We start from the raw sequence: 27246 nt of genomic DNA, 5'->3' as shown, positions 1-27246 counted from the left end.
GGGGAGAACGATTGGCTTGAAGAAGCTGCTCCTGCGTTGGATGAAAGTCGCTAAGAGGCCAGATCCAGGAAGTTTGCGCCGGAGAAATCTGGCTTGGGAGACTACAGTCGCGTGGAGGAGGTGCAAAAGTCAGTGGAGCATCGGGGGCCAGGCCTGAACTCGTGATTCCCCCCAGGTCAGCACAGCTGTCCCCAGCCTGGCCCTGTTCTCTTCCGGGCGGCAGGTCAGCACTGAGCACCACCCCACCACTGACGCAAGGGGGAACAGAGAGCACCGCCCACGGTGATGCCCACATCTCCCTTCCACGAAGGCTCCAACCTGTGAACCATAGGCAGATGCCGGAGAGCCCAAGGCTCTAGTTCCCACAAGAGAGCAAAGGTCTCCTCTGGAGACAGGACCAGGATGGCTGGTCCATGCTGGGGGAGCTGGGGCTGCACCCACCCTGATGCCCCAGCCAGAAGCCAGAGCACAGAGGCTTCCCCCGACACACAGGACAGGGCAGGCCATTCTGCCTGGGCCTGGCCTGGGAAACCTGTTTCTAGAGCAGAAGAGAACGAAACAAGCACACGTGTTTCGGAAATTCTTTTATTAACAAATTATGTAAAACAATCACAACTAACAAGTTTAAAACAATCAAAAGTAAATTTTTTGAAAGCTCTGTTAAAAAATCTGGGAAAACGACCAAAGCCTGGACCTTTTCTTTCTTACCACCATCAAATGTAAAACCCAGGACTCAGCAGGCTGAGGTTTAAAAGATGTGAGCGTGAACACAGGGCACCCGCACGTTGACGGGGAGCCAGGATGGCAACGGCTGGAACTGGGAATGGAACACCAACTGTGCCTCGCAGCCGGGCCTGGGGTCGTGGCAGGCCGCCCACCTGCTCCTCCAGCGCAGCCCCCATGGGTCAGGGACTGCCCGGGCCCTGCAGACGACAGCTTAGCCTCCAATCCCAGAACCTTTCAGGTCCATGTGAGCCCCGGCTGGGCGTCTGTGGCGTGCCCATTCCATGCTTCACTGTTGCCCATGTCAAGCATCGGACTCCCGAACAGACAGAAAGAAGTGCAACCACGGCAGCCGAAAGGCACTGACCATAGCAGATGTTGCAAATTAACAAGGGCCAAGGTTACACGTCCTCATCTGCCCCTGTGCCAGGAGGAATGTGAAGTTAGATATTCAGAGCACCACACAACAGTGGCTGAAGTGACAACTCTCACAGACAACTTCAGACGTGCACGACTCCAAGAAAAAGTCTAGAGGGGTTTTTCTCACCAGGTGAAATGAGCATAGAAAACAACAGCTGACAAGCCCGTTTTCTGCAGGGACGGGGCCGCTACTGTACTTTACAGAGCTCAGCTGGAAACACACAGCCACAGGAGGATGAAGGCCTCCCTCCTCGCCAAGTCAGCCTTGGGGGCCAGCAGCAGTGGGCATGCTGAGCCCAGACTGCTGCCATGGCCCGGGGCAGGGGGACAGGCACCAGATTCAAGGCCGCTATCTACGTGTAAAAACAGGAGAAAGACAGCGTTTTCGTACAGGTTTGCTTTTATTTCCACGCTCAGCCCGTTGAGAAGCCGGCACAACCTGAACGGCGCCTGCAGGACGCAGCTTCCCTGCGGCACCTGGGACGCAGCTGGGACACAGCCACGCCGGCCTGCGCGCAGGACAGGAAAAGTCCTCGAGGGGAGGTCACTTGGCTGTGCACCTCAGGAGGACGGGAAGGGCCCCCGCAGCGGCGCACAAGTGTGAGGAACAAACACTGGTGGTGTGATTCTAAAAATCCCAAACAAGAAAAAATTTAAAGCAGTGCCTTCGATCCTCCCCGGTGATGGAGACCAGGGGCTAAAGGCACAGTAATGTGTGGAGATGGGGTCATCCGGGCACACAGTCTACAGCAAGAGAAAGCACAGGTAAGAATTCAGGCATCGTGCAGGCTTCCTGCAGAAGGACGACCTGGTTCCAGCACACGACGCGGGGATGCTGCAAGAAGGGAGCAGGCGTTCACTCTCTGCTCCGCACCTTGACAAGAGGCACGTTAGCAACAGCGACCCCCGACAGCGCGCCCTGATGGGCTGTTGCTGACTACACGGTTTCAGAAGGCATCTGGAAGGGACTCCGGAGGTCTGTGTCAACCTGATGCCCGAGACGAGCAGGAGCAGATGCCCCAGGGGGCAGCCTCCACAACGAGAGCCTCGCCTGAGGACCCGCCCCGTCGGTGACTCTGGGTCCTCCTCATGTGTTCAACTGAGAAGCACTCTGCCTCGCCTGACTGACCGGGTTCTGCAGGATCCTGGCTCTACGGGGCACACGGAGGTCATCTCCCAGCTACACATCTGGAGATGGTCCATAGCCGGCCTCCTTCCTCCTTCCCAGCCTGTGTCCTCATCCACAACCAGACCCCACTCGCAAGGCGCCCTGCCCTAAATCTGAGGCCCTGCTGCCCTCAGAGGAGAGCTCCAGCTCTGACAGCCAGGATGAGCACAGGGCCCCCTGCAGCTGCTCCACAAGGGACATCCTGACCCCAAGGATGTGACCCTGGGAACTTCCTCACTTGAGGGACCACACAACACATCAGGGTCCTGCTCGTCCCCACCTGAAGAGATCTTACCACAGTGCTCGGGTCACTCCTGATTTCCCAAGGGAATGATCTCCTCAGTAACAAAGAACTCGATGGTCTCCTCCTCCCAGTCCTCCACATTGCTGTCCAGCTCGTCCGTGTCCACACCTGTGAGCAGGCGAGGAGGGTGAGCTGCGTGCACACACGCTCACACCCACGTCCACATACCCGCATTAGCTGAGAGCCCAGTCTGAACACGGGAAGGTTCCCTGCAGATGACTGCGGCCGTAGGAAACTCTAGTCCCTAACAACTTAAGGATCTTTATAACACTCGACATTTCACTAGAACACTCACACGATAGGGTAGAAAAACGTCTCAGCTAACGCATACTCTAAAAACATGGGTCTTCGGCTCATAGTTACCTCCTCGCAATTCCAGACGTTCACTCTTCTGCTCCATATAAAGTTCTTGGGCCATTTTCCGGTACTTTCGGAAGTCTTCCATCATGGTGCGTCTTCTCTCCACCAGTTCCTGTGCATGGAGTTGGGGGAAGCTGACAGACCCCCTCACCGTGGCCAGCCCTGGGTGCCGTGAGCACCACTCTATTCAGAGAGGCTCTTGGACAGGAATGGGGACACGTGCTCTCCTCCTCCCTCCCCTCAGCCGGACCAACCCTGCGTCCCCCACATCTGGATGGCCAGCCCCCCAGAGAAGTGTGCCCGGGCCCACCAGTCTGCACACGGCAGCGGCACAGCGAGCATCTGTGGCACATGCCGCCGTCCCCCCGAGGCCTGACGCTGGCTCCTCCCTCAGTCCGGGAGGACTAACCTTTGAGGCTTTGGACTGGCTCAGACGATCCTTCTGTTCAAAGATCTTTGAGTATTTCTTCAGATCCTTTTTAATTTGCTGAAACAAAAACAAAGACAAGACACTCAAGATTGAAACATTCAAAGGATCTCCAGAGCTGTCAACGTGCGATAGCCTAAGGATCACAAGCACAGAGGCGCCCTCGAGCACACGCACCGGCGCCCGCCTGCAGGTCTCAGTGCGCGAGCGCCTGCCTCTCACGGGAGCACGTCCGGCAAGCTCGGCCCTGACGCCAGCAGCACACTTCACCGTGACCGCACACGCATGGACACCCTCTCCCAGCACCGCCGGCACGGCTTACATCCCCTCCGCTCCGTGCAAGTGTCCTCGAAGGGCAAGGACACAGCTGGCCACGACCTACAAACCCACGTGTATGACCCTGCAACTACTCCTTCCCATGGGGCCCCTAGGGCTCTCGCATGTCTTCAAAAAGCACCCCAAACGTCCCGGCCCCATTCCTCAGGCGGGACCACCCGAACACTGACAGAAGTCTCTGTCAGTGCCATGAGGGCGTCCACGTTCCCCTGGCCCTGGGGGTCCCAGACCTTTATCTGATCCTGGCTCAGGAGCGTGGGGGGCCGCGGTCTCCACAGCAGCTGGCAAAAGCGGTCCTTGTTGTTCTTCTGCAGAAGGCGTCCTTGGAACGTCCACAGCCAGTAAGCGTTGTCCACCTGCAAGGGGCAGAGGCCCTCGTGTTGCTCACGCTGTGACTCCCGCAGGACATGCTCCTGGCCCTGCGCCCTCCCAGAGCCCAGCACACCAAGCATCTCGTCCACATGGTCTGGGAGCCCTCACGTAGCTACGCCGTCGGCACCCGGGAGACCACGGAGAGGCGCCTGCCCGCAGCCCGGGAACACGGTCCACAGGCCCGACGGGAGGTGACACTGAGTGCAGCCGCACAGCCACCGGCATGGGCGCTCCTGCCGGAACCCAGCTACTGCGTCAGCAGACGCGCTGTCCCACTGAGCGGGTGTCTTTCCTGACAAAGGGAATGGCACTGGGACCGTCTTGCTGCGGACCGGCCCTTCAGGAGCCTGGGGCACCGGACACTGGCCCACGGTCTACAGGATCTCAGCACCAGACAGCACTGCACACGCAGGCACGGTCTACACACTGGTCCCAACACCAGACTCTTTCCAAGACACAGTGTTCAGGGACGGCTGTGGGGTCTGAGCTCCCGCACGTTCGTGCTTCGTCACACAGAATCACGCTGACTTGATCGCTCAGGCTCTGCACATGTGCATGAGCTGGTTCAAGTCTCAGCACATCTACCGGCAAGAAAGACTTGGCTGAAAAAAAAGGATTGGCGGAGCTCACCAGCAGCCCAGGAGCACTGAGCATGGGAACACGGCTGCAGACCCGCCAGCACGTGCACACTACACAGAACCACCTTGGACACAGCCTCTCACACTCCTGAATGTGGAATTTTTGAAGTTTTTCAAGTTACAGACGTTTGAGACTGATGACACGTGCACACACACATTTTCATGTCCTTTCAGGGAGTCCCAGACCCTCGGGCAAGCAGCTCTCTCCAGTGGCTCCCACATGGCACTCGTCCCCCCAGCCAGCCCGACTGAATGAGGACCACGTGCCACGCAGAACCAGAGAAGGCCCGCCCACATGACACCACACTCTCACAGGAAAAGGAAGAAACACACTGTAAACAGTGGCCTCAGGGGACCTGGTGCTCCTCAAGCACCCGGAAAACAGAGCAGGGCGGGGGAGTGGAGCCCTGAGGCAGAACCCCCCCACACACAAGGGAACCGCAACTTGGGCAGGAGAGGCGCAAGCATGGGCCGCACGGTCGTGCCGAATGAGCAGAGGCGAGCAGAGGCCGCAGAGGGCCTGGCAAGCTGGGCGCCAGATAAAGGGGGTCCAAACCGTGGACTTCTTAAGGGGAAAATGATCCTACTGGGAAAGTGCACGTACAGCACGGCCCATCCTCCCCCGCCTCTGAGCCTCCGAGGCCCACGTGGGTGAGCTCCCGGCTGTGGGGAGAAAGCACACCCGAAAAAGCCCCCCAGCTCCTGCTCGAGAGGAAGGGCGCTGGACTCGGGCTGCAACCGGCCTGAGACGCGGTCCAACTCAGGAAAGGGAAATCAAGGAACGCCAACCAGCTCGTGGAAAAGCTAGCCATCTCAGGGGTGATGCCGAAGAGCTTTCCGGAGCCACCATGCAGGGCAGCAAAGCGTGACTAACAGTACCCACCTCATGGAGACCCAGTGTGGCAGGGGGCAGGGACACACAAGGCCCAGCACAGCGGGGTCCCACACCACACAGGCCACACAGGGCCCCATACCTTATGGCTCCACCAGGACACAGAAGTGACAACGTAGCGCCCAGTGGGGTCCCACTCCACGTCGGAGGCCATGTAGTGCTCTGCGATGTTCATGACTGTACAGTCCGACGTGTCAACGAAAGCCAAAGCACCATTCATGCTGGGGAGACAGAGTAGTCAGCACGCCCACAGCCTCCGGGCGTCCCACTCCTCAGGCTCCGGTGTGGCCTTGGAGCCCCGCCGTTGAGGAGGAAGTGCTCCGTGGGGAATGCACGTGGAAGCCCCGTGTGTGCCCCAGATTATCTAAAAGCACACCAGGTGCCTCCCACGAGGTCAGGAAAGCAGGAACTCCGAGTGCGTTCTGCTGATGCACCCACGGACAGGGGCGCCTCAGGCTCCTGTAGAGCTGGACAGCGGTGAGCAGGGGCACGGAGGGTAAACACCACCACACTCATGCTCACACCGCAGAGACTGCCTCGCACCCGTCCGTCTGCTCAAACAGACTTCCCGCGAGAAGACGCAGGTTTCCCACTGAGCTCACTGCCCGGCCAGGAAGACACCTTGTTCAACCATGAAGACATCGCAACACTCCCACATCTTCCAGACAGAAACCACTCCACTGCTTTCATGACTGCTTTCGACCCAAGTCTGGGCAACATGGAAACACAATAAACCCATCCACCGAAAGTATGGGGACAGCCCTTTCACACGAGGACGCTCCATCACCGTGTGGAGGCACCGCCGTGACCCACACGGACCCAAATCAGGCCCCATAGTGGCCCATAGAGCACTGGGCACCACGAGCACAAGGCATCAGGCTGCAGAAACCCACCTCCTCAGGCCAGCCAACACCACGAACTGTCCCTGGGGGCTCCAGAAGATGGTATTTGCCTGCTGCTTGTCAAACATTTCTGAAAACAAGAAGGGCATCTGTTAAGTGTCTGTCAAGGTGCCAAAAGCAGGGTGTGGCTGGCACGGGCGATAGGCTCACGCTGCCCTGTGCGGTACGTTCTCATGTGCACCCCACACCAGCCCGGTGCCCAGGAGCATGATTTTGGAAAACCCTGGGCCAAGTTCACGTTGTCACAAAATACATTTCAAGAAGAGAGGAAGCATGCTAAAGCTACGTTACCATTTGTAGTTAACGTTCACGTTCAAAACCATTTACTTCCCAGGGAAGTTGGACAGAGGAGTCACTTTAAACATGGTCGCAGGGTCTCCGCGAGGGCAAGGGACCCACCCTCTCACCCAGTGCAGAGATACGGGACCCAAAAAAGCCTAAGATCCAACCATCCCGTGACTCAAACCACCTTTCTCAGATGCTGCGGTCAAAAAAGTGAAAGCCACCATCTCCCAACGCGCAGTCCGCCTCCATCCAACAAGGACCCCACAGAGCCGCTGGACAGCAGACAGCACTCAGCCTTCACCCTCGGGCCTCCAGTCAAGGGCACAAAGTGAACCCCAGCCCAACCTGGGCCTGCAGCAGATCCACAGACTGGGGCCGAAGGGTGACAGGGAGATGGGGAACGGCAGCACAGCCCACCAGGCAGGACTCTCAGACCGAGATAAAGGTGGGAGAGAAAGCCATAAGATGTCCCTGAACGGCCACGGACGTGTCAGCAGGCCCCACATGGTCACCCTTCCAAGTGGGCAACCCTGAGCCCTCAGGAGAGAAAGGCGTGTCTACACTGGCTCTCAACCCTGCTCTCTAACCAGAGACAGTGCCAACCTCCTGGCAGCCTAGAACAGCCCCTCTTTCCTTCTATGTCACAGGGAATTAATAGTCCAGTCGGTTTGGTGACAGATAGCCTCCCTGTCTCCTGGAAACATCGCTGACCTCCCAGAATTCCCCCAGGACAAGCTCAGCACCCAAGCCGCTGGGTACGGGGACACACAGCCCGTTTCCACTGCTGAGGTCCCCACATGACAAAAGCAACTGTTCACCCCATGGTATGCGACGCCCTGGAAGGGCCTGCAGCAGGCAGGAGCGGGTCATCGAGGAAGTCCAAGGAATGAGGGCGAGACCCCTCGCAAGCGGAGCAGAGCACAGCAAGACGGGGTCCCCAGCAAAGAGACAACAGCTGTGGCCACGAGAAGGAGAGTGCATCTGCTCAGAAACCCTCTCTTGGAGAGCCTGGTGGGAGCTCCCTGAGGGACCACAGCCTGTGCGGCCACCACGAGGAAAGCCAGAGCCACAGGGCCCTCTTGGCTGCGGGACAGCCTGAGCAGCGCCCCAAGCCGGCAGAAAAAGCGTGTGCAATGACCCTCCAGAGGGCCCGTCTGTCCGTCCGTCCTCCCTCCCATGCACCCATCAACGGGGCAAGGTTACTTACTGATGAGCTCAATCTTCCCGTTGTTCTTCACGTGGTAGAAGGAAACGGATATCCGCGGAGCTTCCCCGTGCAGCACGGCAAACTTACTCCCGTTTGGCTCCCAGGCAAAGGCTATGATGGTTTCTGCAATCAAGAAAGAGTTAAGTCTCATGTTTTTTTGGTCGCGTAACAAAGTAACGTTCCCAATCAATGTTCCTGCACAGCCTTCCCCTCGACCAAAGAAAACACTAAAAATCCTTAAGTTTGTTAAACCACACAGGAGGCCTAGGAACGAGGGCGCGGGGACTTGGGTGAGACCAGCCTGGCCAGGCAGGAATGCCGCCTAAGTGCACCCCGCTTGCTGGCGCTCGCCTCTGTTCTCCATACAGGACCCCACGGTCCCCTGCGGCTGACAGCACAGAGCACCCAGGCCGTACCCTCTTGCTCTGTCGTCCTCTCCCTCGAAGACCAGAACACAACTAAGACATAGAACCCCCCAGTGACGCAGGCTCCACTTCCCACCTGGAGGCACCAGAGCGCCCACTCGGTTTTAGGCCCAGAACAAAGCTCTCATCACCCGAGAACTCGTTTGTCACGTGAGAAGCCCTTCTACTGCCACTCGCTGTAAACATCAGGAAAACCCACTCCCTGTGCATCTCTCAGCAGGAAACTGGCCAGGACCCTCGCTCCTCGGCCCGGCAGGGGTGTGAAGAGAGAGGGGGCAAGCCGCAGGGCCGCTCGAATGGAGACGCTTGTGTTGAGGCCCGGGACGGTGCGCGCAGTCAGGGCTGCAGCTACCTGTGCAGTTGGGCAGCACAGAGCGCCAGGGCCCAGAGGGACGCACATGGGCACCACTGACCACAAGGACCACATGGAACTTGCCTTTCATTTCCACCACGTCGACAGGCACCTGTTTTTCCCTCATTCGGAAAATTTCAAAATTTGTGACAACACCCTGTTCGGGAGAGAAAACATGGGGGTGATACTGTGGAAACTGAAAGCGCGAGAAAAACGTACCCCGACGACAACAGAACAGGACGGAAGGGGACACATGCACAGTCAGTAAAGGTGTGTTGAGTATCTACGTGACGGAACTCGGCCCAGGAGGTTCCAGCCAGCACCCTGCACCACCAGAGGCACCCACAGGTGCCATCCCGGTGCAGGACAGCAGGGTCCCTCAGTCCTCCTGCCACACCCCTGCACGAAGGCTCAGCACCGGGGTGTGTGTGTGTGTGTGTGCGTGAGTGCGTGCGTGCGTGTGTGTGTGTGAGAGAGAGAGAGAGAGAGAGAGACCCTGCAGCGATCTTCTGGACACAGGCATTAAACAGAAGCCAGGATGCTGCCTCATCCCGGACAGCCTGAGGGTGCAGATGACAGGCGGGTCCATCCACAGGCACGTGTGAGCGGGCCGGCACAGCCACCTAGCAGAGCACCACTCAGCACTGACCCCGAATGAGGCGCAGACACATGCCACAGCGCACGGGAGCCCTGAAAACATGCTCGGTGAGGGAGGCCAGGCCGCATGATGCATGCCTTCATTCCCACCAAGTGTCTCGACACTTCTGTGTGGGAAGAAGGTGGAGCGGCAGGTGTTGGGAGCCCAGGGGTTGGGGCACTAAGGTGCTGACGGATGCAGGCTTTTCTAGAGGATGAAAACACTCTCCAGTTAAGAATGTGGCAAAGGCTGCACGGGCCTGTGACAGTACCAAGAAGCCAGTGGGGCTGAAGACCAGCCACAGGTGCAAACAGGCCACTAACACCCTTTAAACAGGAGGTGGGCATGGAGCTGGAAGGAGGAGCCTCTGCTCGGGGGTATCCACTCACCTGGGTCCCTTTGGGGGTCCTATCCACTTTGACACACAAATAATCCCCGTTTTTCTGCCAATGCAGCTTGCAGTCCACCACGTTGAACAAATTCCGAACCCTGATCTCTTGTCTGGTGGGCAGCTGCATCAGGGTGACCCTGGCCGGGATATCTTTGTCCTCAGGCACCCAAAAGGCTATGATGTTACCCCCAGGAGACCACGAAAAGTCCCTGCAATACAGAGAGAACACAGCGTCAACTGAGGAGTGGTTAGGACGCCACCAGGAAGGGAGCAGAGTAGAGGAGATTGGACTCACTGGCCAGAAACCAGCCCAGCACTCTGCTGCCACACAGCAACAGCCACCTTCCCTGGGAGCTGCCCCCACCTCACCTGCAGCTGCTGGGCCCCAGTGGATGCCCAACACCCCCCAGCGCTCCGGGAAGAGCAGGTGCCCTCACAAACCAGACTCCCTCTACTGTGATGGTAACGGGGAACCAATTCCTGGTGTAGCTCGTATCGTGAGCCACCCTTGCACCCGAGAACTCAACCCAAAAAGAGAACCGTTCATGTCCCTGCACGGCTGACAGCTCTCTGCAGAGACAGGCCCCTCTCGAGGGGGCACATGAGCTGAGTGTGCCTGCGTTGGGCCATTCACCAAGGACCACCCAAGCCCCCTGCTCACTCAGCAGACCTCACAGAAGCCTGTCAGCGATGTGGAGCCCTTCGCCCTCCGCCCGTCTTCCCCAAAGACTGCAGCCCAAGTCTCTAGTCCCAAGGAAGCAGTAGGACACAAAATAGAGCCTGTGACTGCACAAAGGGTCTACATGCAGGAGAAGGGAATGTGGGCGGTGAGCCCCACAGAATCACAACAAGCAGGCCAGTGGTGGTGGGCTGGGGTCTGCCATGCCGCCCTTGGGGACCAGAATGAGGAGGACACAGTGTCCTCTCCAGCTGAGGAAGCACTGAGTGCCAGAGCAGGGGATGCCCGCTCCTACCGCCCACCTGCGACAACACTCACTCACTTTATGCCGGAGATCTTCAAGCTCTTCTTGTCCAACAGGCCCATAGACTGCGGAAAAGCAAGGGTTACAACGGAGTTAAACCACGCCACTCTCTCCATAACACACCTGCATTTTCTCGAAAAGGAAACACGAGTTTCTGGAATGAGCCCAGCAAGTAAGTCCAGCGGGAGACACACAGCAAGTAAACAGTTCACCCGCAGCAGCAAAGTACCCATCTCCAAAGGCCCTTCTGTTTGTTTCCTCCCGTTCCAGACTGACGGCAACAGCACAGGCACATCAGGGCAGCCACGGGAAAGGGGCAACTGCAGAAAGGCTAGGCTCCCCTCATTCTGCAGACATTCACTGCTCTACCTGTCCCCTCGCCCGCGAGACAAGGGAAAGACCATGCCCCCAGGAGACCGTGTCACTTACAGGAGTTTCATAAATGCTAAGAGTGTCGAGGGTCATTCTGGCGAAGAATTTACCATCGTGGCTCCACCTGAGAGAGGAGAGAAGTGTCAGGCCCTGTTGTGAGCAGAGAAGGCTCCCACACGCTTGCCACGGGCCACCGCATTTACTCACTTAAAGATCGGCCAGTGGGCTGAACTCTCGCAGTGGAAACCCCTCTTCTTCTGTCCAGTCAGGATGTCCCAGATGATGATGGCTTGAGGGTCATCCGGAGTGTCCATCAGGGGGCTGAATGTCACTAGATACCTGTCACAAAGGGAACACTGTTGATGATCCCGCTCACTGCCCACCTTCTCCTCCCCATGCGTCACACTGTGTGTGGGCAAGGTGAGCACCGGTGCCCACCAAGCCTCCACTGCAGACGGCGCCAGACCCAGGAGCGGCTGTCAGACTCAGCACGGTCTCCAAACCCTGTCTTCCGGGAAGGCTTTCCCCCCACAACCCGCTCTGACCATGGAGCAGACCATCTGCGAGGCACCAGGGCACTCCAGGGGCGGCCCCCTTGAAGGCTTTCTCCACAAAATCAGGACACTGGCAGACCCAGCAGATACCAAACCGAAGTCTGCGTGTGTTCCAGACGGAATGGGGTGCAATTCTTGATTTTCATCAATGTTTAGTTGGCCCAAGGAAGGAAACAGATTGGCCACGTGCATTTCAAAAGCCAGCCCTCATCCAGCTAGGCCAACCTCTGTGCCTGGAGCTTCTCACTCTCCCAACGCTGGCTTATCTACACCCAGGGCCCCCGTTCACTCTGCTGACACACAGCACAACCATCTAAGCCAGAGGGCCCCCTCGGAACAGGCCTTAGGAAAAGGGAGAGGCGAACTCAAGGAGAAAAGGCCGAGGATGGGCGCTGTCCAGGTGCCCCGAGGGCCTCCCGATGGGCCGGAGTCACCCGCACCCCCAAGTTACGAAGTTCCCCCTACAGACCTATCCCGGACGTCTATATCAATGAGATGCCACCAGGCGGAATAACAGAAACAGCTTGATTCACTGCTTATCTGGAAAATAGTCCTTTCACACCCCTTTGCAGGATGAAGCAGGCACTGCTGCCTCACGCAAGGGCTTCCTGGGAGCACCAGGGACAGACACTGAGGAAGATGGCCCAGGGGGCTGGCCTGGAGCAAAGAGAGGTCTATGCACACCAACGACACCACACGAGTCTGGGATGCAGCTGAGAACAGCTGCCGGCCGGCTGGAGGGGGCTCCTCCCCACACTCGCCATCAGCACACAGGGCCTGGGAGTCTCCACGCACACCGGGTCCCAGCACACGGCCACTGTAAGGAGCACCTCAGGTGTCCTGTCCCCAGAAGGTGCCAGTGTCTGTGAAGTCGTAAGAACTCCAAAAAGACATGCCAGGAAAATGAGTTCATCAGAACTAAGAACCGTCCATCATGGAGAAGTCACAGTTCACGGAAACACAAGGATGGAAGGAGCCAGTTCTGGGCTGCCCTGAGGAAGCATCAGACACGCACGCCCAGCGGCCCCATCTTCCTCACAAGCCACCACCGAAGCGCCACATGGGAAGAGCGGGCCACACAGGGCGACAGACGGCCTGCACACACGGGTGCTAGGGCCGGACGTGGCTGCGCGTGCACATTAGAAGATGCTGAGGGGACCGGTCAGGGCAGCTGGCCGGGAAGAAAGAACCATGACCAGAGAGAACGCACGCCTGCACCCGGCCCAATGCCTGTTTCCTAGAGGAACCTAGCACTTGTCCAAAATGCCCAAAACAGGTAGGATTTTTTTGTTTTTTTTTTTTAAAGGATTTTATTTATTTATTTGACAGACAGAGATCACAAGTAGGCAGAGAGGCAGGCAGAGAGAGAGGAGTAAAGCAGGATCCCTGCTGAGCAGAGAGCCCAATGTGGGGCTCGATCCCAGGACCCTGGGATCATGACCTGAGCCAAAGGCAGAGGCTTTAACCCACTGAGCCACCCAGTTGCCCCAACAGATAGGGTTTAAGATTTTATTTGTTCACTTGAGAAAGCTAGCAAGGGAGAGCAGAGCAGGAGGGAAGAGTAGAGAGAGAAAAGCAGGCCTCTTACTGAGCAGGGAGCCTGACACGGGACTCAATCCCAAGACCCCGGAATCATGACCTGAGCTGAAAGCAGATGCTTAACCAACTGAGCCACCAAAGCACCCCTGCCCTAAACCGTTTTGAATTAAAAATGGCAAAATGGGAAATCATTAAAGCTAGATATTTACCATATAAACCTTACAAAAGTCCTCTCTCTAGTTTTCCTGGTGTTAGGAGATTCTTATACCAAAAAACTCAAAAGCAGAGCAGATGTAGGAGAGCCATGTCTCAGGAGCCTGGGGACGCAGGGGGCTGTCACAACCTCAGGATGAAGTCAGACCATGTGGTCGGAGGCCACCTCCTCTTCCGGACAGAGGAGGGGACACAATAGGGAAGGCTTGGGGACAGCCCTGAGCAGGGGACACAAAGAGCGGTGCAGCAGGGCATGCTGGGCCCTGAGGCCATCTGTGAGCGCCCAGGAAGGAGGACCTTGCTGGGCCCCAGGAGTGCTCCTTCAAGCTCCTGGTACGGCACCTGCTGCCACAGACCTCTGCGCTCTCACGCGCGAGAAAATGCCATTCACAATGAAGTTACAGGCACAGGACACGTGCCCGGACTAGACCTGGAACTGAGGGGATGAAAGCTTTCCAGAGGCCATTACTAGACCAAGTGAGATGCGGGAACAAGGTAACACTCAAGAAGAAGCAGCAGATGACGTCAGACCCTCACCCAGCACTGCGGATAGGTGAAGGGCTCTCCCTGCCACTGGAAATGCACGGAGGGGTGGGGACACCATGCTTCCACTAATTCCCAGTGGCTCGGGACCAAGTCACGTGTGTCTGGAGGAGAAACAATAAAGCAAACCCCACTAAGCGCTAAGCGGGGAACATCAGCTAAGGGTACACACGAGCCCCTCCTATGTCTCCTGGGATACTTCCGTTAGGCTGGAAATGACTGCAAAATCCGAGCTGTACCGTTAGCACAGAGGCCGGCACGAAGTGAGCACGGACCCCACCTGCCTCTCCTCCCTGCTTACCTCTCACAAGGCGAGAAGTCAATGAGCTGAACCCCCTGGTGGCTGAATCTCTGGATTTGCTTGAACTTCTCTCCGCCCCAGAGAGCGATGCCTCGCTGATGGAACGTGGCCAGGTAGGTGCCCTTGGGGGACCATCGCACGTACGTCTCCGTCCACCTCTGCGGTAGAAGTCAGAGCCCGTGTGAACGTGACCCCAGCACGCAGCACAAAGCCTCCTCCTTCTGCAAGGCATCAACTCCTCCCTCTTAACCAGAAAACACAAGAAACCTTCCCACATCTTGTGGCTTATTTCAAAGCCAGAATGAAGGATGTCTTTCTCAGGGATGCATTCTGGAAGAACACAACACTTCACCTGCTCGGGTACCCACCTCGCTGCCCACAGAAATACACAGTAAGCCCCCACGTGGCAGCAAACACCCACCGCTCTTTCTTCGATGGAGACAGGATCCTTCACGTCGTTCCAGAATATGGAAGTACGGTCTCCACTCTCAAAAATGACACTGTACTGATCTCTGCATTCTGCCTCTTCAAGCCAGTACCGTAAATTTCCCTGGAAAAAGAACCAAAGGCAAGGGATAGAGGACATCCCATCAACTTCCATCCAAAAAGCCATATTCCTGCCTCGTGCTCCTGGAGGTCCGAGCGACTCAGGCCAGCAGCAGCGACTCCTAAGGAGCTCAGCCTGCAAGCCACAGGGCTGCCCAGCTTTCCTTTCAAGCACGTACAGGTCCCACACACGCACCAGGTCTTTGAAGGGCTGTTTCTCTGGAATATCCCACTCATCACTGATGGTCATATACCTGGAAGGGAAAAAGGAACTGATCAGCAACACACAGCATAACTACGGGGGGGAGGCAGGGAGAGACACATACACAACGACATTGGAGGCTCTTGGCCACAGGCTGTGTGGTGCTGCCCCTTGACCCCTCAGGGGAAGGGACAGGGGAGGGAAGAGTGGGTGAGGGGTGCTGGTGGCCAGGAGTGTCAGGGGCTGGGGCGGAACAGGGGCCCGCGGCGGCGGGCCTGGAGAATAGAGTTCCCCGAAGGGTCACCAGCACAGTTCCAGAGATGCGGAGCCTCTCCTGCCCAGTGAAGGCCCAGGCTCTCACCCATTGGCACTTACTTGTCAAAGTCCGTGAAGAGGTTGACCCTGAACGTGTGCTGCTTGTCCAGCTTGTAGCCATCAGCATTCTTCACAGCATCCAAGGCATGGGCAGGAGACGCATATTCCAGGAAGGTGTACCTGAATCGAGACAGAGTTCAAGTGCAAACTGTTAAGACCAGGCAGGCTGTGCTCAACACAACAAAACCATGCGTGTGACTTGTAAGCACCGTCAAGGCCTGTGACCCATCTACTGTCACATCCCCGAGAGTCAAGTCACTGGTGGAGCAGTTCCCTAAACACACACAAAATCCTAACAGAAGACCCAAAGTCCCTAATGCCACAATCACAAATCAGACAACAGATGAATAATGAAATGTTTACTATCTTGACTGTGGTAGCCGTTTCACGGATATATATGTGTCAAAACTTACACGATTATGCACTTTAAGACTACGCAAGTGTATCACATGGCAGCTTTCAAATAAAGCCATTAGAAAATCTGAGAACAAGTGTAGTCTGATATTGCCTATTAAAAGCAAAATTATAGGGGCGCCTGGGTGGTGCAGTCAGCTAAGCGCCAGACTCCTGGTTTCAGCTTAGGTTATGATCTTGAGGTTGTGGGATTGAGCCCCGTGTTGGGCTCCGAACCCTCAGCACAGCATCTGCTTGGGACCCCCTTCTCCCTCTGGTCCTCCCCCCAACAAATCAATCTTTTATAAAAAGCAAAATCATAAAGGCTTTCAGAGGATGCTTCAGAGTAACAAACACAAGAAACCGCTGGTCAAAAAGAAGTTATCCTTCCACCTGATTTCTAAGACAGAAAACGTAAGAATCATAACCAGCATTTGGCAGTTTTTTTTTTAATACAAAATGGTTTCTTAAAAGCTACCCTAGGTGGTTTCAAATCTGAATTAAAAAAGCATCAAATACAAGTTGGTGCAGCCACTTTGGAGAACAGTGTGGAGATTCCTTAAGAAATTAAAAATAGAGCTTCCCTATGACCCTGCAATTGCACTACTGGGTATTTACCCCAAAGATACAGATGTAGTGAAAAGAAGGGCCATCTGTACCCCAATGTTCATAGCAGCAATGGCCACGGTCGCCAAACTGTGGAAAGAACCAAGATGCCCTTCAATGGACGAATGGATAAGGAAGATGTGGTCCATATACACTATGGAGTATTATGCCTCCATCAGAAAGGATGAATACCCAACTTTTGTAGCAACATGGACGGGACTGGAAGAGATTATGCTGAGTGAAATAAGTCAAGCAGAGAGAGTCAATTATCATATGGTTTCACTTATTTGTGGAGCATAACAAGTAACATGGAGGACATAGGGAGATGGAGAGGAAAAGGGAGTTGGGGTAAATTGGAAGGGGAGGTGAACCACGGGAGACTATGGACTCTGAAAAACAATCTGAGGGTTTTGAAGGGGCGGGGGGTGGGAGGTTGAGGAACCAGGTGGTGGGTATTAGATATGGCACGGCTTGCATGGAGCACTGGGTGTGGTGCAAAAACAATGAATTCTGTTATGCTAAAAATAAATAAATAAAGCATCAACGTTATCATCTTCTCATTCCTGTCCCATAAAAGATGATCTGTATAGAGACCAGTATCACATAACACTCTCCTGGAAAAACGTCCCAAGGGCTTTCAGCACAGCAAAGAAAACTCGTATTCTGCTTGTCACGTGTACCAGTTAGAACTGCCCGAGCACAATCCCATGTTGTCTCGGGGTGTTCGAAAGGGGTAAAAGGGGTAACAGCGACATTCGCAACATCAACTGATGGAACAGCCTCGTGATACGAGAGTACGACATAGCACCGAAAATAAAAAAAAAAAGTCATGTTTACAAAAACCTCACACTGATTTTAAAAAGCAAATTCTAGGACACAGACCTCACGCTACCAATTTTAACAGATGCGCTACTTGAGGTAACAGCAGGGGAGAAGTTGCTAATGAAGCAGTGACTACAGCTTTCGCCTTCACTGTAAAGAAGCATCCCCACCCATTTCAGAGATGTGAAAATGTCAGAGGGGCGAAAAGCTCATTTTAGAATCAGTAAGATAGCATATACAGAATTTTCCTGAAATCCTGCCAGCTTCCAGTCTGCTGGTCCCCTTATCCAGGAGGCATCTTATGTCAATTACCGCTCTGATGGCACAAGATTTAAAGAAAAAGCTCTGATTTCTTAAGAGTTCAACAGCCCACCCACAACGCCCGAATTCCAGAACCACGGGCTCTCCTGCCAAGGGTATGGAGCCCTAAGCTAAGGGTGGGGAATCAAAAAAGAGCAGAACCACTGGGGGAGGTGTGCACTGTGTGCATTCATGGGGACCTCGGCCACCGGACCGCCACCACTCACCCTTTTGTCTTCCCATCCTCCTCCGGGTAAAAATCATTTGTGATTTTCCCAAACTTGGAGAAGATCTTATGGATGACGTTTTTGAGCTTCTCCAGGCGGTCGGGCCCCACCTGAGGGACGTTGTCCACCACGATCACCGAGTCGATCCCATCGGCCTCCTGGGGCCGGTCCTTGAGAATGTCCCCCAGCAGCTCTGTATGGACAGGAAATTGGACAAATGAACTTTTTTGGACCAAGCAAAATATTACTATGTTAGTTTAGCACGTTGAACAAATTTCCAAGAAGTAAAAAAATGAATAAACGCTTTCACTGTGAGCAAAAAGAAATCATGGCCCTGAACTGAATCAAAATTTAAACAAGTGAGGAAGACTTTAACTCTTCATGCCCCTCTGTCCACTGATATATCCATTCATTCCTGAAAATAATGGAAGACTTCAAATGAAATTTTTTTAGAGATGTAATAATACCGAATGCCAACAAAGAGGACGGGGCCTTTCTCCAGGAAAAGCAGGGCCACAGCCTCCTGCTCGGAGCCTTCTCTGACCCACCTGGAATCAAATGCATATTTGACTTTCTCGTCAAATGACTTTCTCGTCATTCAGGTTAAGACAAAACAACTCAAACCCAACAGGACCCAACACCATGTACAACAGCCTTTGCAAGCAAGGAGATGAGACAACCCACAAGCGCCTGAGAGCACAGAGTGATGCCCCTTCCTACTGCCGGTGTCCTCGTTCCATGAAGAGCCTCCCGGAGAGCGTGGGAAGCCCCAGCCATTCAGAGCGTAAACCCACAAATGCTCAGGAGTATGCCTGGGACACAGTAAGCAGTACTGGCAACCATTATGTTGGTAACTACACTCAAAAACTGAAAACCCAAACACAAAACTGAAAATTATGTTCATGTCACCTAAAAATTAAGATCGTAAAATCCAAATCTTAAATACTCAAATGTCTCAGGTTTGCTTCATTTCCATAAGACAACTGGCTGGATGGGAGAAAGAGGAACACCAGAAGCCGCCTGGGGGAACAGCCCACAGGCGTGGGAGCGGACGGAACCGCCTTCTGTCCAGGAGATGCAATGCCACCTGGGCGCTGGCCCATGGCAGTCTGATCCGCAGCCCGCTGCTGGCCTTGAAGTCTTTGGGGACCATGAAGCTCCAGCACCAATGAATTCCCTGACCCGCTGCTGGAGACAGGGACCAACATTCGGAGGTCAAATGGTGTGTCAGGGGAGGTCTTCTCATTATCTGCTCTGCACAAACCCTCAACCAGTTAGCTCCTCTGGAAAGCTATAAAGTTACAAAGCACTGGCTACACGAGGAGCTCAAGCAGATTAAAGCACAAGGTCAGATGAAGCTGCCTCAGTCCAGGTAGCCCAGAGTCCCGCAACTAAAACAGCAGCACTGGTGGTGGCTTTTACTTCTGTACCGTGTGTCCCGGAACCTAATTATGACTCCAAGTTTCGAATTCTACTCTTAATTCCAACATGCTAAACAGGATACACGTCCGAAAATATCCTTTGCTGCATTTCATTCCCACAAGCTAAGACAAATTTTCTACACTTTTGTGCTAGAAATTTCCCTTAATAGAAAGTTTAAAAGGTCTTTCAGAAAGGAAAAAATTCTTTTAATTTCAAGAAGCAGGCCCTGTTATAACTCTCTAATTTCAAATACTTTCATAAATGATACTGAAAACATTAAAAGAATTGCCTCATAAACTGCAAAAAGGCTAAAATTGAGAGCAAGCAAAGAGAAAAAAGAAGGAAAGAAGCCAACCAGAGTCCCAGCTATGGGAGACGCCCTCCCGGTGAGGCTGGATGCAGCTCCTTGGGTCATTTTTAAAGCTCACTTGCCATACAATTAAGTGGCCTGTTTAGCCTGATCTGAATTTACAAGGTTTACAATAAAAAGTTCAGCTTTTACACAAAGAGTGGCCTCCTTCCCACAATCTTTTAAGTGTCTAGTTTGTAAGACTGCGCCCACATTCGGTAAGTGAAGAAACACAGCAACGGCACGGCGGACAGACGCGTGTCCTTCCTTGTCACCAGCTCATGTGCCAGGTTACTCTTGCCGAATGGATTCCCAACCTGGCCCCAGGAGAAACAGAAGAGGCAATTCTCTAAACTAAATACCAAATGTAAAGATAAATAATATTTGACAGCAAAAGAAACCATCTTGAGTTAAGAGCTTGGTCATGGGGGCACCTGGGGGGGTTCAGTCGGCGAAGCATCTGCCTTTAGTTCAAGTCATGATCTCAGGGGTCCTGGGATGGAGCCCTGTGTTGGGCTCTCTGCTCAGTGGAGGAGGGGGTGGTCTGTTTCTCCTTCCGCTTGCTCACTCTCTCAAATAAATAAAAATCTTTAAAAAAAAAAAATTTGTTATGTATTTGTCTGCCTGACCATCGAAAGCAGCTGAAAATTTAAACGGATAACCGATGACCACAGGAACAAGGCAACGGAACAACAGTCTAACATCTCAGAATCAGGAGTCAGGATGACCACGCTGGAGCTGCCGGCACCTCAAGAGGCCTCTTCGTGAGACCCTGTCCACTTTCAATAGAACCCACCCATACCTTCTGCATCTTGCTCTGACCCCGCAGGGCAGGTCTCGTTAAACACAAAATGTCCTTGGGCCACTGACCACAACCAGATAGCGATGTGCTCAGTTTCAGAGCCCCATGACCAGGGGCCTTTTGGGGCATTGTGCTAAAGTATCAGGATCACAACGGCCCCCAAAGGCCCTCCCAGAAGTCACTTGGCCTGGCTGGCTTCTGCCCACATTAGCATGCTGACTGTCACACAGCCCAGTTCTGGGAATAATTCACATGGTAGTAATCTTGCCCTCAAACAATTTCTTTTTAAAAAAACCAACGGCAGAGGAAACATTCAGGGGCTCAAAACGGACTTTCAACCCAAAACTTAAGATTTTAAAATGTAAGAAAATCTGATGCAATAAAAATGAAAGTTGAGCAGGGTGGGAGAGTGTGGTGGGCATCCCAGCGACACAGCCTCCTTATAAATTCTCCCACACAAGGAGCACCTTTTCTCACAGGTAGGGGACCGCAGCAGGACCAGTGGCCCAAGTGTTCCTGAGCGGTGCAGCCTTTCTTGCTGTTCATACCATGCTGTCGCTTACAAAACAGACTATAAGGATAGTGACAACAGCAGCGAGCTCTTTAACAGTATGTTTAAATTAAAAGTAGATGATGCTGTTGGTTACCTACTTTTTTGTTGTTGTTGTTTTACTTGATATTGTTTGATTCTGACCCAGTCTCAGTGTGATCAGACACAATACCTCAAAAAAAAAGGTATCTTTTTTTTTTTTTTTTTTTAAAGATCTCATTTATTTATTTGACAGATCACAAGTAGGCAGACAAGCAAGGTAAGGGAGAAGCAGGCTCCCCGCGGAGCAGAGAGCCTGATTCAGGACTCACAAGGCTCAATCCCAGGACCCTGAGATGACCTGAGCCACAGGCAGAGGCTTAACTCACTGAGCCACCCAGGCACCCCCCAAAAAACGTATCTTAATGTGACACCTGATTTTCTTGGTGTGGCCTGAGCTACTTTGCTGATGGTTCATCTTTCCTGACTTACTATAATGTAGAGGAATTCACTGATGTCCTCAGAGCCCAGAGGGCTCAAACAGCTAAAAACAAAACATAAATGAATAAAAACAAATGAGCTTAACCACCTAGAGAAGTCGTTGGGAGACAAGGTCTTGGGACAAAAGCAAACGTAACACCTGTAAACTGAATCAAGGTAGACAGGAAACCAAAGCAAGCTAGGTGAGTGACACTAAATTCAGAAAAGATTATCTGCCAAAAAGAGGAGAGTGATCTACCTGCAGACCTAACAGACTAAACAGGAATGTGGGAGGAGACCCAGCAGTCCTGCGAAGGAACTCTCTGGAGGCAGAAGCTTCCATGCAGCAGGGGCAGAGAGGAACCCAACTCTGCCCCAACCTGTTTAAGGAACAGCACCGCATGAACCCGGAAAAGTGTCCACACGAAGTTGGTCCCAAGCGTTTGACAAGTGTGGCTCGTCCCTCGGGGCACCCGGGACCTGCACATAAGGAAATGTCACCCGCGATAGTGAGGCACGTGGAGCGTCCCGCTTTGCTTGATCCTAATTGCCACGCACGGTCGCGGCTCCAGCTTGCGCGCCGTCCCCCATCACCACCCTCAAAGTCCTGGTGCCGGTGTCCATCAGAGGCTCCCAAGTTGTGCCCATAAGGCCCGCCCCGCCTTCTTTCGGAGAGAGGAATCAGGGAAGGGGACCCAGACACCCCCAGAAGGCCGTTCCTACAAGCGGGAGGACAGCTGCAGCGCGGGGACGCACCTGACACCCCCCCCCCAACCCGCGGGCCGCCTCACCTTCCTCGCTCACGTCGTCTACGAAGTCCTCGGGGTCGCTGAAGGAGGGCTCGTCGGCGGCGCCGCCGTCTTCCCCGCCCGCCCCCTCGGACTGGGCCTCGGCCGCCGCGTCCCCGGCCTGCTCCGCCGGGGCCTCACCCGCGGCCAGGGCGGGGGGCTCTTCAGGCGGCGGCGGCGGGGACGAGCCGGGGGCCGAGGCGGCCCTCTCCTCCCCGTCGGCCACAGGCTCGGCCGGCTTGGCCAGCACGTCGGGCTCCGACCCGGCCTCCGCGTCCTCGCCGCCCGCCGCCTCCTGCGCGCCAGACCCCGCGGGCCGCGGCGGCTCCTCCCCCGGCGGCGGCTCTGCGGCTGGCTGCTGCTGCTCCCCGGGCTCGGCCGCCTCGGGCGCCGCCACGTTCTCCGCGTCCTGCATGGGCCCGCCGCTGCCGCCTCGCCCGGCCTCGCCGCGCTTCCGACTCTCCCAGGCCGCACCGCGCGGCGCCTGCCGCCGGGCCATGTGCGTGCGGCGGGCCGTCCCACGGGGCTCGAGAAGGGGGGACGTCCACGCCCTGATGTTCGCAGCTTGCCCAGAGGGGCCCCGGGGGCGCAAGCGTGTGCATTGGCGCCGATAGCAGCGCGCCCATGACACGCGCGCGCTGGGAGCCTCGCACCACCCTTGCGGGGCTCAGTCCGCAGACTCACGAGGGGGCTGCGGCTCCCCCCGTCTGTGCTGCCGGGTGGTTCCGTCCAACATGGCAGCCGCTCCCGGCTTCTCCCGGCGGGCGCTGCGCCGCGGGGCCAAACCACTGACCACGCCGAGGGAGGAGCGAGAGACCGGCTTAGTAACTGAAATGGCATGAGCACAGAGCCCTACAGGACACCCTAGAAAAAGCTACGAGCTCGACGAACGCTCTTGGTCGTGACATAGCCTTTCGCTAGACAGGTACCCTCGCTTACACGAGTAAGCTCCCCCCTCTTCGCGTGCGCTTTTAGACTCGTCTCCTGACTGGGCAAAGGAATGGACGATTCCAAAATAGAAAAGGTCCTCCCGGCGGCCCAGAGATGGCCAACACTGCTGGAAAGACGCCTGTCCGGCGTCAGACCACCATGAGGGAGAGTCGCATGAATCATACTCCCAAGCCCACGGCGGCGGCGGTAATTCCGTCTTCCCCCATTCAGAGGGGCACCATGGTTCCGCCCGCGGAGGACTCAGCCCTCAGAAGCGCGAGCGCGCGAGTGGGAGGGGAGCGCATCACGTGGTGGGCGTGGTCTGCCGCTTCTGAGGCGGGACCTGCCGCCGCGGGGCGGGGCCGGCTCTGGCAGGTGCGCCGGGACAAGTCCAGCGCCCGCCCCGCCGCTGTCGGAGCGGGCTACGGTGGGGGTCGGTGTGTACTGGGTACCGAGGCTCAGGCTGTACTTTCGCAGATGTACTTTCCCTCAGTCGGAACAACACGGGGGCTTGTTTTCAACAGAAGGTTCTCGACCTGACTTCTGACACTGGGTTCGAATCCTCGCCGTCCTACTTAAGTTGTGCGGCCTTTCTGCCTCAGTTTTCCCATATGTGCGGACAGCCCGGTTTCCCCTGGAGGTCAGAGTTCGCCTAATTTCTAGTTGCATCTGCGGTTTTCATCCGTCACTGGGTTCTGACAGCCTTTCTCTGGTAGAAAATGCTGAAGGTGACAGATCCACCAGCAGGAAGCAGATATGCACAGAAAAGCTTGGAAGGAGCTGACCTCAGCTGGGCAGCGACGTGTGTTTTGGGGAAGGTTTTTGGGGCATGCATGTGCGGCATAGAGCTGCTGACTGCTTGTTACTGCTTCTCCGTGAGGGGCCTTGTCATTTTTTCCCCTATATATATATATATTTAGTTAAAGATTTTATTTATAGGGGCGCCTGGGTGGCTCAGTGGGTTAAAGCCTCTGCCTTCCGCTCAGGTCATGATCCCAGGGAGGGTCCTGGGATCGAGCCCCGCATCAGCTTCTCTGCTCAGTAGGGAGCCTGCTTCTCCCTCTCTCTCTGCCTGCCTCTCTGCCTACTTGTGATCTCTGTCTGTCAAATAAATAAAATCTTTTAAAAAAGGTTTTATTTATATATCTGAGACAGAGAGAAAGAGAGAGTATAAGCAGGGGAGGGGCAGAGGGATAAGCAGACTCCCCACTGAGCAGGGACCCGGGTGTGGGACTCCACCGGAAGACCCCGGTATCATGACCCGAGTCAAAGGCAGACACTTAACCAACTGAGCCACCCAGGCCCCCTTCATATACATACATATATATATGTGTGTGCGTGTATGTATATATGTGTGTGTATATATATATACATACACGCAGACACATATATATGTATTTTTAAGTTTATTAATTTATGTATATAATCTTTATGCCCAACCTGGGTCTTGAACTTACAATCCGGAGATCAAGAGTCCCATGTTCTTCAAAAGGAGCCAGCCCAGCACCCCAGCCTCGTCATGTCCTTTAACGCAGGTGATGGGAATGTGCCCCCCGATGCAAAACAAGACATCTCTTCGTGTTGTAGAGAGCACCCCAAGACCATCTGCTATCCCACATCCCCAAAGGTCTGAAGCACCCCACAGAAGCAGTTCCAAGTGTGTGAGGGGCCCAAGTGGGGTGTGCTCTGTTGAGGGTATGGTGGTGAGCAAGGAATGCACGATTCTTGCCACCTTAGAATTACGGCGTTAAGAGAGACAGCATGCAGGAATCAAAGCATTGTCCAACAGGAGAAATGGGGTTGGGACCCACAGCGCCTGCCCCTGTCCCAAGAGAAACCAGACCCACTCACACCTTGACCTTGGATGTCCAGGCTGCAGAATCATGAGACCCGTTCCATTGTATTCTGTTATGGCAGCTCTAGCAGACTAGCACAATAGGGAAATGCATATAGTACCCAGAGAAAGACCTAGAAGGAGACACACAAACTGAAAAGGGGCTCTGAGAAGGCCAGTAGCACTGGAGATGCTGATTGAAGAAAACTGATCACTGTAGAATCGTGGCGGTAGGTTTGTTAACTGGCCTCTGTGAGGTTCTTTCAACTTCTCTGTATGTTTTCACATTTCATAGTAAGTTATTGGGGCAGAGGGAAGGAATAAGGAGCCAGCTTCAAGAGATCCCCCCCTCCACCTGGGACCACGTGAGCTTCTAAAGAATAAAACAATCCGTGTGTGATCTCAGGTGAATATTGCCAAGTATCGTGTCACGACTCTGAAAATAAACCAAAGACTCAAGCAAAAAGTCATTAGTCTTGCCTTTCGTATTTTACCTTATACTTCAAGGTAAAATAGTTGATTCTATCAAGAAGAATTTTAGCTAATAAATGCAAAAGCATCAGCAAAAGGAAGGAAGCAACCTTTCTTGACCCTTATAAAATAACGATGTTTGCTGCAAGGGTACAGAAACTCTGTCCCAGGAGGGACAAGGGTCCGAATGTCTGTCACATACTGTGTGGGCTGTGTTTCTGAATACTGAAGGCTGTAATTCTCCTTCCCACACTACTTCAGTTATATCCCACAGACTTACGTGGTCTTTCTGTTGAAAATGGTGTTTCTGATTTCCGTGATGATTTCCTCTTGGACCCACAGTTTATTTGGAAATGTGTCATTGATTTCCAAATATTTGAGGCTCTTCCAGATAGGTTTCCAAAATGAGTTTCTTGTGCGATGATGTCGTGGATAGAGAGCATACTTTTTAGGATTCTGGTCCTTTTTAAAATTTGGGATTTGCTTTCTGGTCGTAGCATGACTCACCTCGGTGAAGGTTCCTCGTCGGCTTGGAAAAGGTACTGTGGCTGCTGGGTGGAGTGTGGTGTGTCAGGTCGAGTGGGTGGACAGTGCTGTTCAAACCTTCGTAAACCTTTCTGGCTCTACCATTGCTCAGAGAGAGATGTTGGAATCCACTTCTCGTGATGGATTTGTCTATTTCCCCTTTGTCTTGTCCCTTTCTTCTTGGATGTCGTGTTCTGTAGGACATGCAGACACAGAATGAGGGTGGCTTTGCCTTTTAGATGAACTGACCCCTGTTCCCATTTTATTTTATTATTATTTTTTTTATTATTTTTTCCCCGTTCCCATTTTAAATACTCCTTTTCCTTCCCACTATTATGTCCTGTTCTGGAGTCTGCCGTGTCTGACTTCCAAGCTGACTTCCAGCTTGCTTTCAGTGTTTGCATGGTGTCCTGCATTCAGCTGTGTCCCCTGGAAAGACATGCTCCAGTCCTAGCCCCCAGGACCTGTGGATGTGACCTTATAGGAAACAGGGTCTTCACAGACATCGATAAGTTGAGCGGGCCCTAATCCAGTGACCAGTGTCCTCATGAGATGGAGAAAAACTTGGACAGCTCACGGAAGGAAAGAGCACGTGAGGATAGACACACAGAAAGTGGTGGGTGCCAAGGCCGAGAACAGTCAGGAGTTGTGGGCAACCACCAGAAGCTGGAGAGGCTTAGGCAACGGATTCCCCCTCGGAGCCTCCAGAAGAAAAAACCCACGGACTCCTTGATTTCGGATGTCCCACCTCCAGAACTTAGGAATAAATTCCTGTTGAACTGCCCAGTCCGTGTTCGTTGTCCTCTCTGGATAGCTGGATATTTAAAGAGGGTTTTACAGAGAGCATCTAGTAAGACCTCCCTTTTAATCCAATCTGTTCGTCTTTGCTTTTAAGGGGAACGTTTATCTCATTTGTCACGGGTGCAATTACCATTTGTTTTGGGATTAAGTCCATTTTCCGTCTGTTCTTTGTCCTTCTTATCCTGGCCTTTTAAACACTTGATTGACAATTCTTACACAAGTGGCAGCACACTCCAGGCACCGTAAGGCACCGTAGGTTGCTTAGTTTCTCGTAAGCTCTTTCCACGTGCGTACACAGAGATCCACGACCTTTCTCCCCACAAAGTGGATCATCAGAGAACAACTGGGACGTGTGAGTGTTCTCCGCGTGTGAGTTAAATGGACTTATTTGAGGGAGACTGATAACAGATGACAGTTACCCACAAACCAGGCAAAAGGATGTTTGCTGAGAGAGAGACCCGTAGTCCGGGGCTGAGTGCGGCCTGCTGCTGGCCTTCCTG

General features: G+C 54.1%; 1 protein-coding gene across 1 annotated transcript; it reads right to left on the bottom strand.

Moving 5' to 3' along the window:
• Nucleotides 1-571: 571 nt before the first annotated feature.
• Nucleotides 572-22615, bottom strand: EIF3B (eukaryotic translation initiation factor 3 subunit B). The gene is made up of 19 exons (XM_044234253.1): nucleotides 22189-22615; nucleotides 17816-18008; nucleotides 15468-15587; nucleotides 15087-15144; nucleotides 14766-14894; nucleotides 14345-14502; nucleotides 11402-11533; nucleotides 11252-11318; nucleotides 10841-10887; nucleotides 9838-10048; nucleotides 8896-8968; nucleotides 8035-8157; nucleotides 6534-6612; nucleotides 5723-5861; nucleotides 3969-4094; nucleotides 3385-3462; nucleotides 2979-3087; nucleotides 2607-2723; nucleotides 572-1978 (listed from the first exon to the last, which is right to left on the bottom strand). The coding sequence occupies exons 1-18, from the start codon at nucleotides 22598-22600 to the stop codon at nucleotides 2620-2622; spliced, it is 2358 nt and encodes a 785-aa protein (XP_044090188.1). The 5' UTR covers nucleotides 22601-22615; the 3' UTR covers nucleotides 572-1978; nucleotides 2607-2619.
• Between the last annotated feature and the right edge of the window lie 4631 nt (nucleotides 22616-27246).

The sequence above is a fragment of the Neovison vison genome, chromosome 14, assembly GCF_020171115.1.
Source record: "Neovison vison isolate M4711 chromosome 14, ASM_NN_V1, whole genome shotgun sequence".
In the NCBI taxonomy this organism is placed as follows: Eukaryota; Metazoa; Chordata; class Mammalia; order Carnivora; family Mustelidae; genus Neogale; species Neogale vison.
This window is presented reverse-complemented; position numbering and strand designations above follow the sequence as displayed.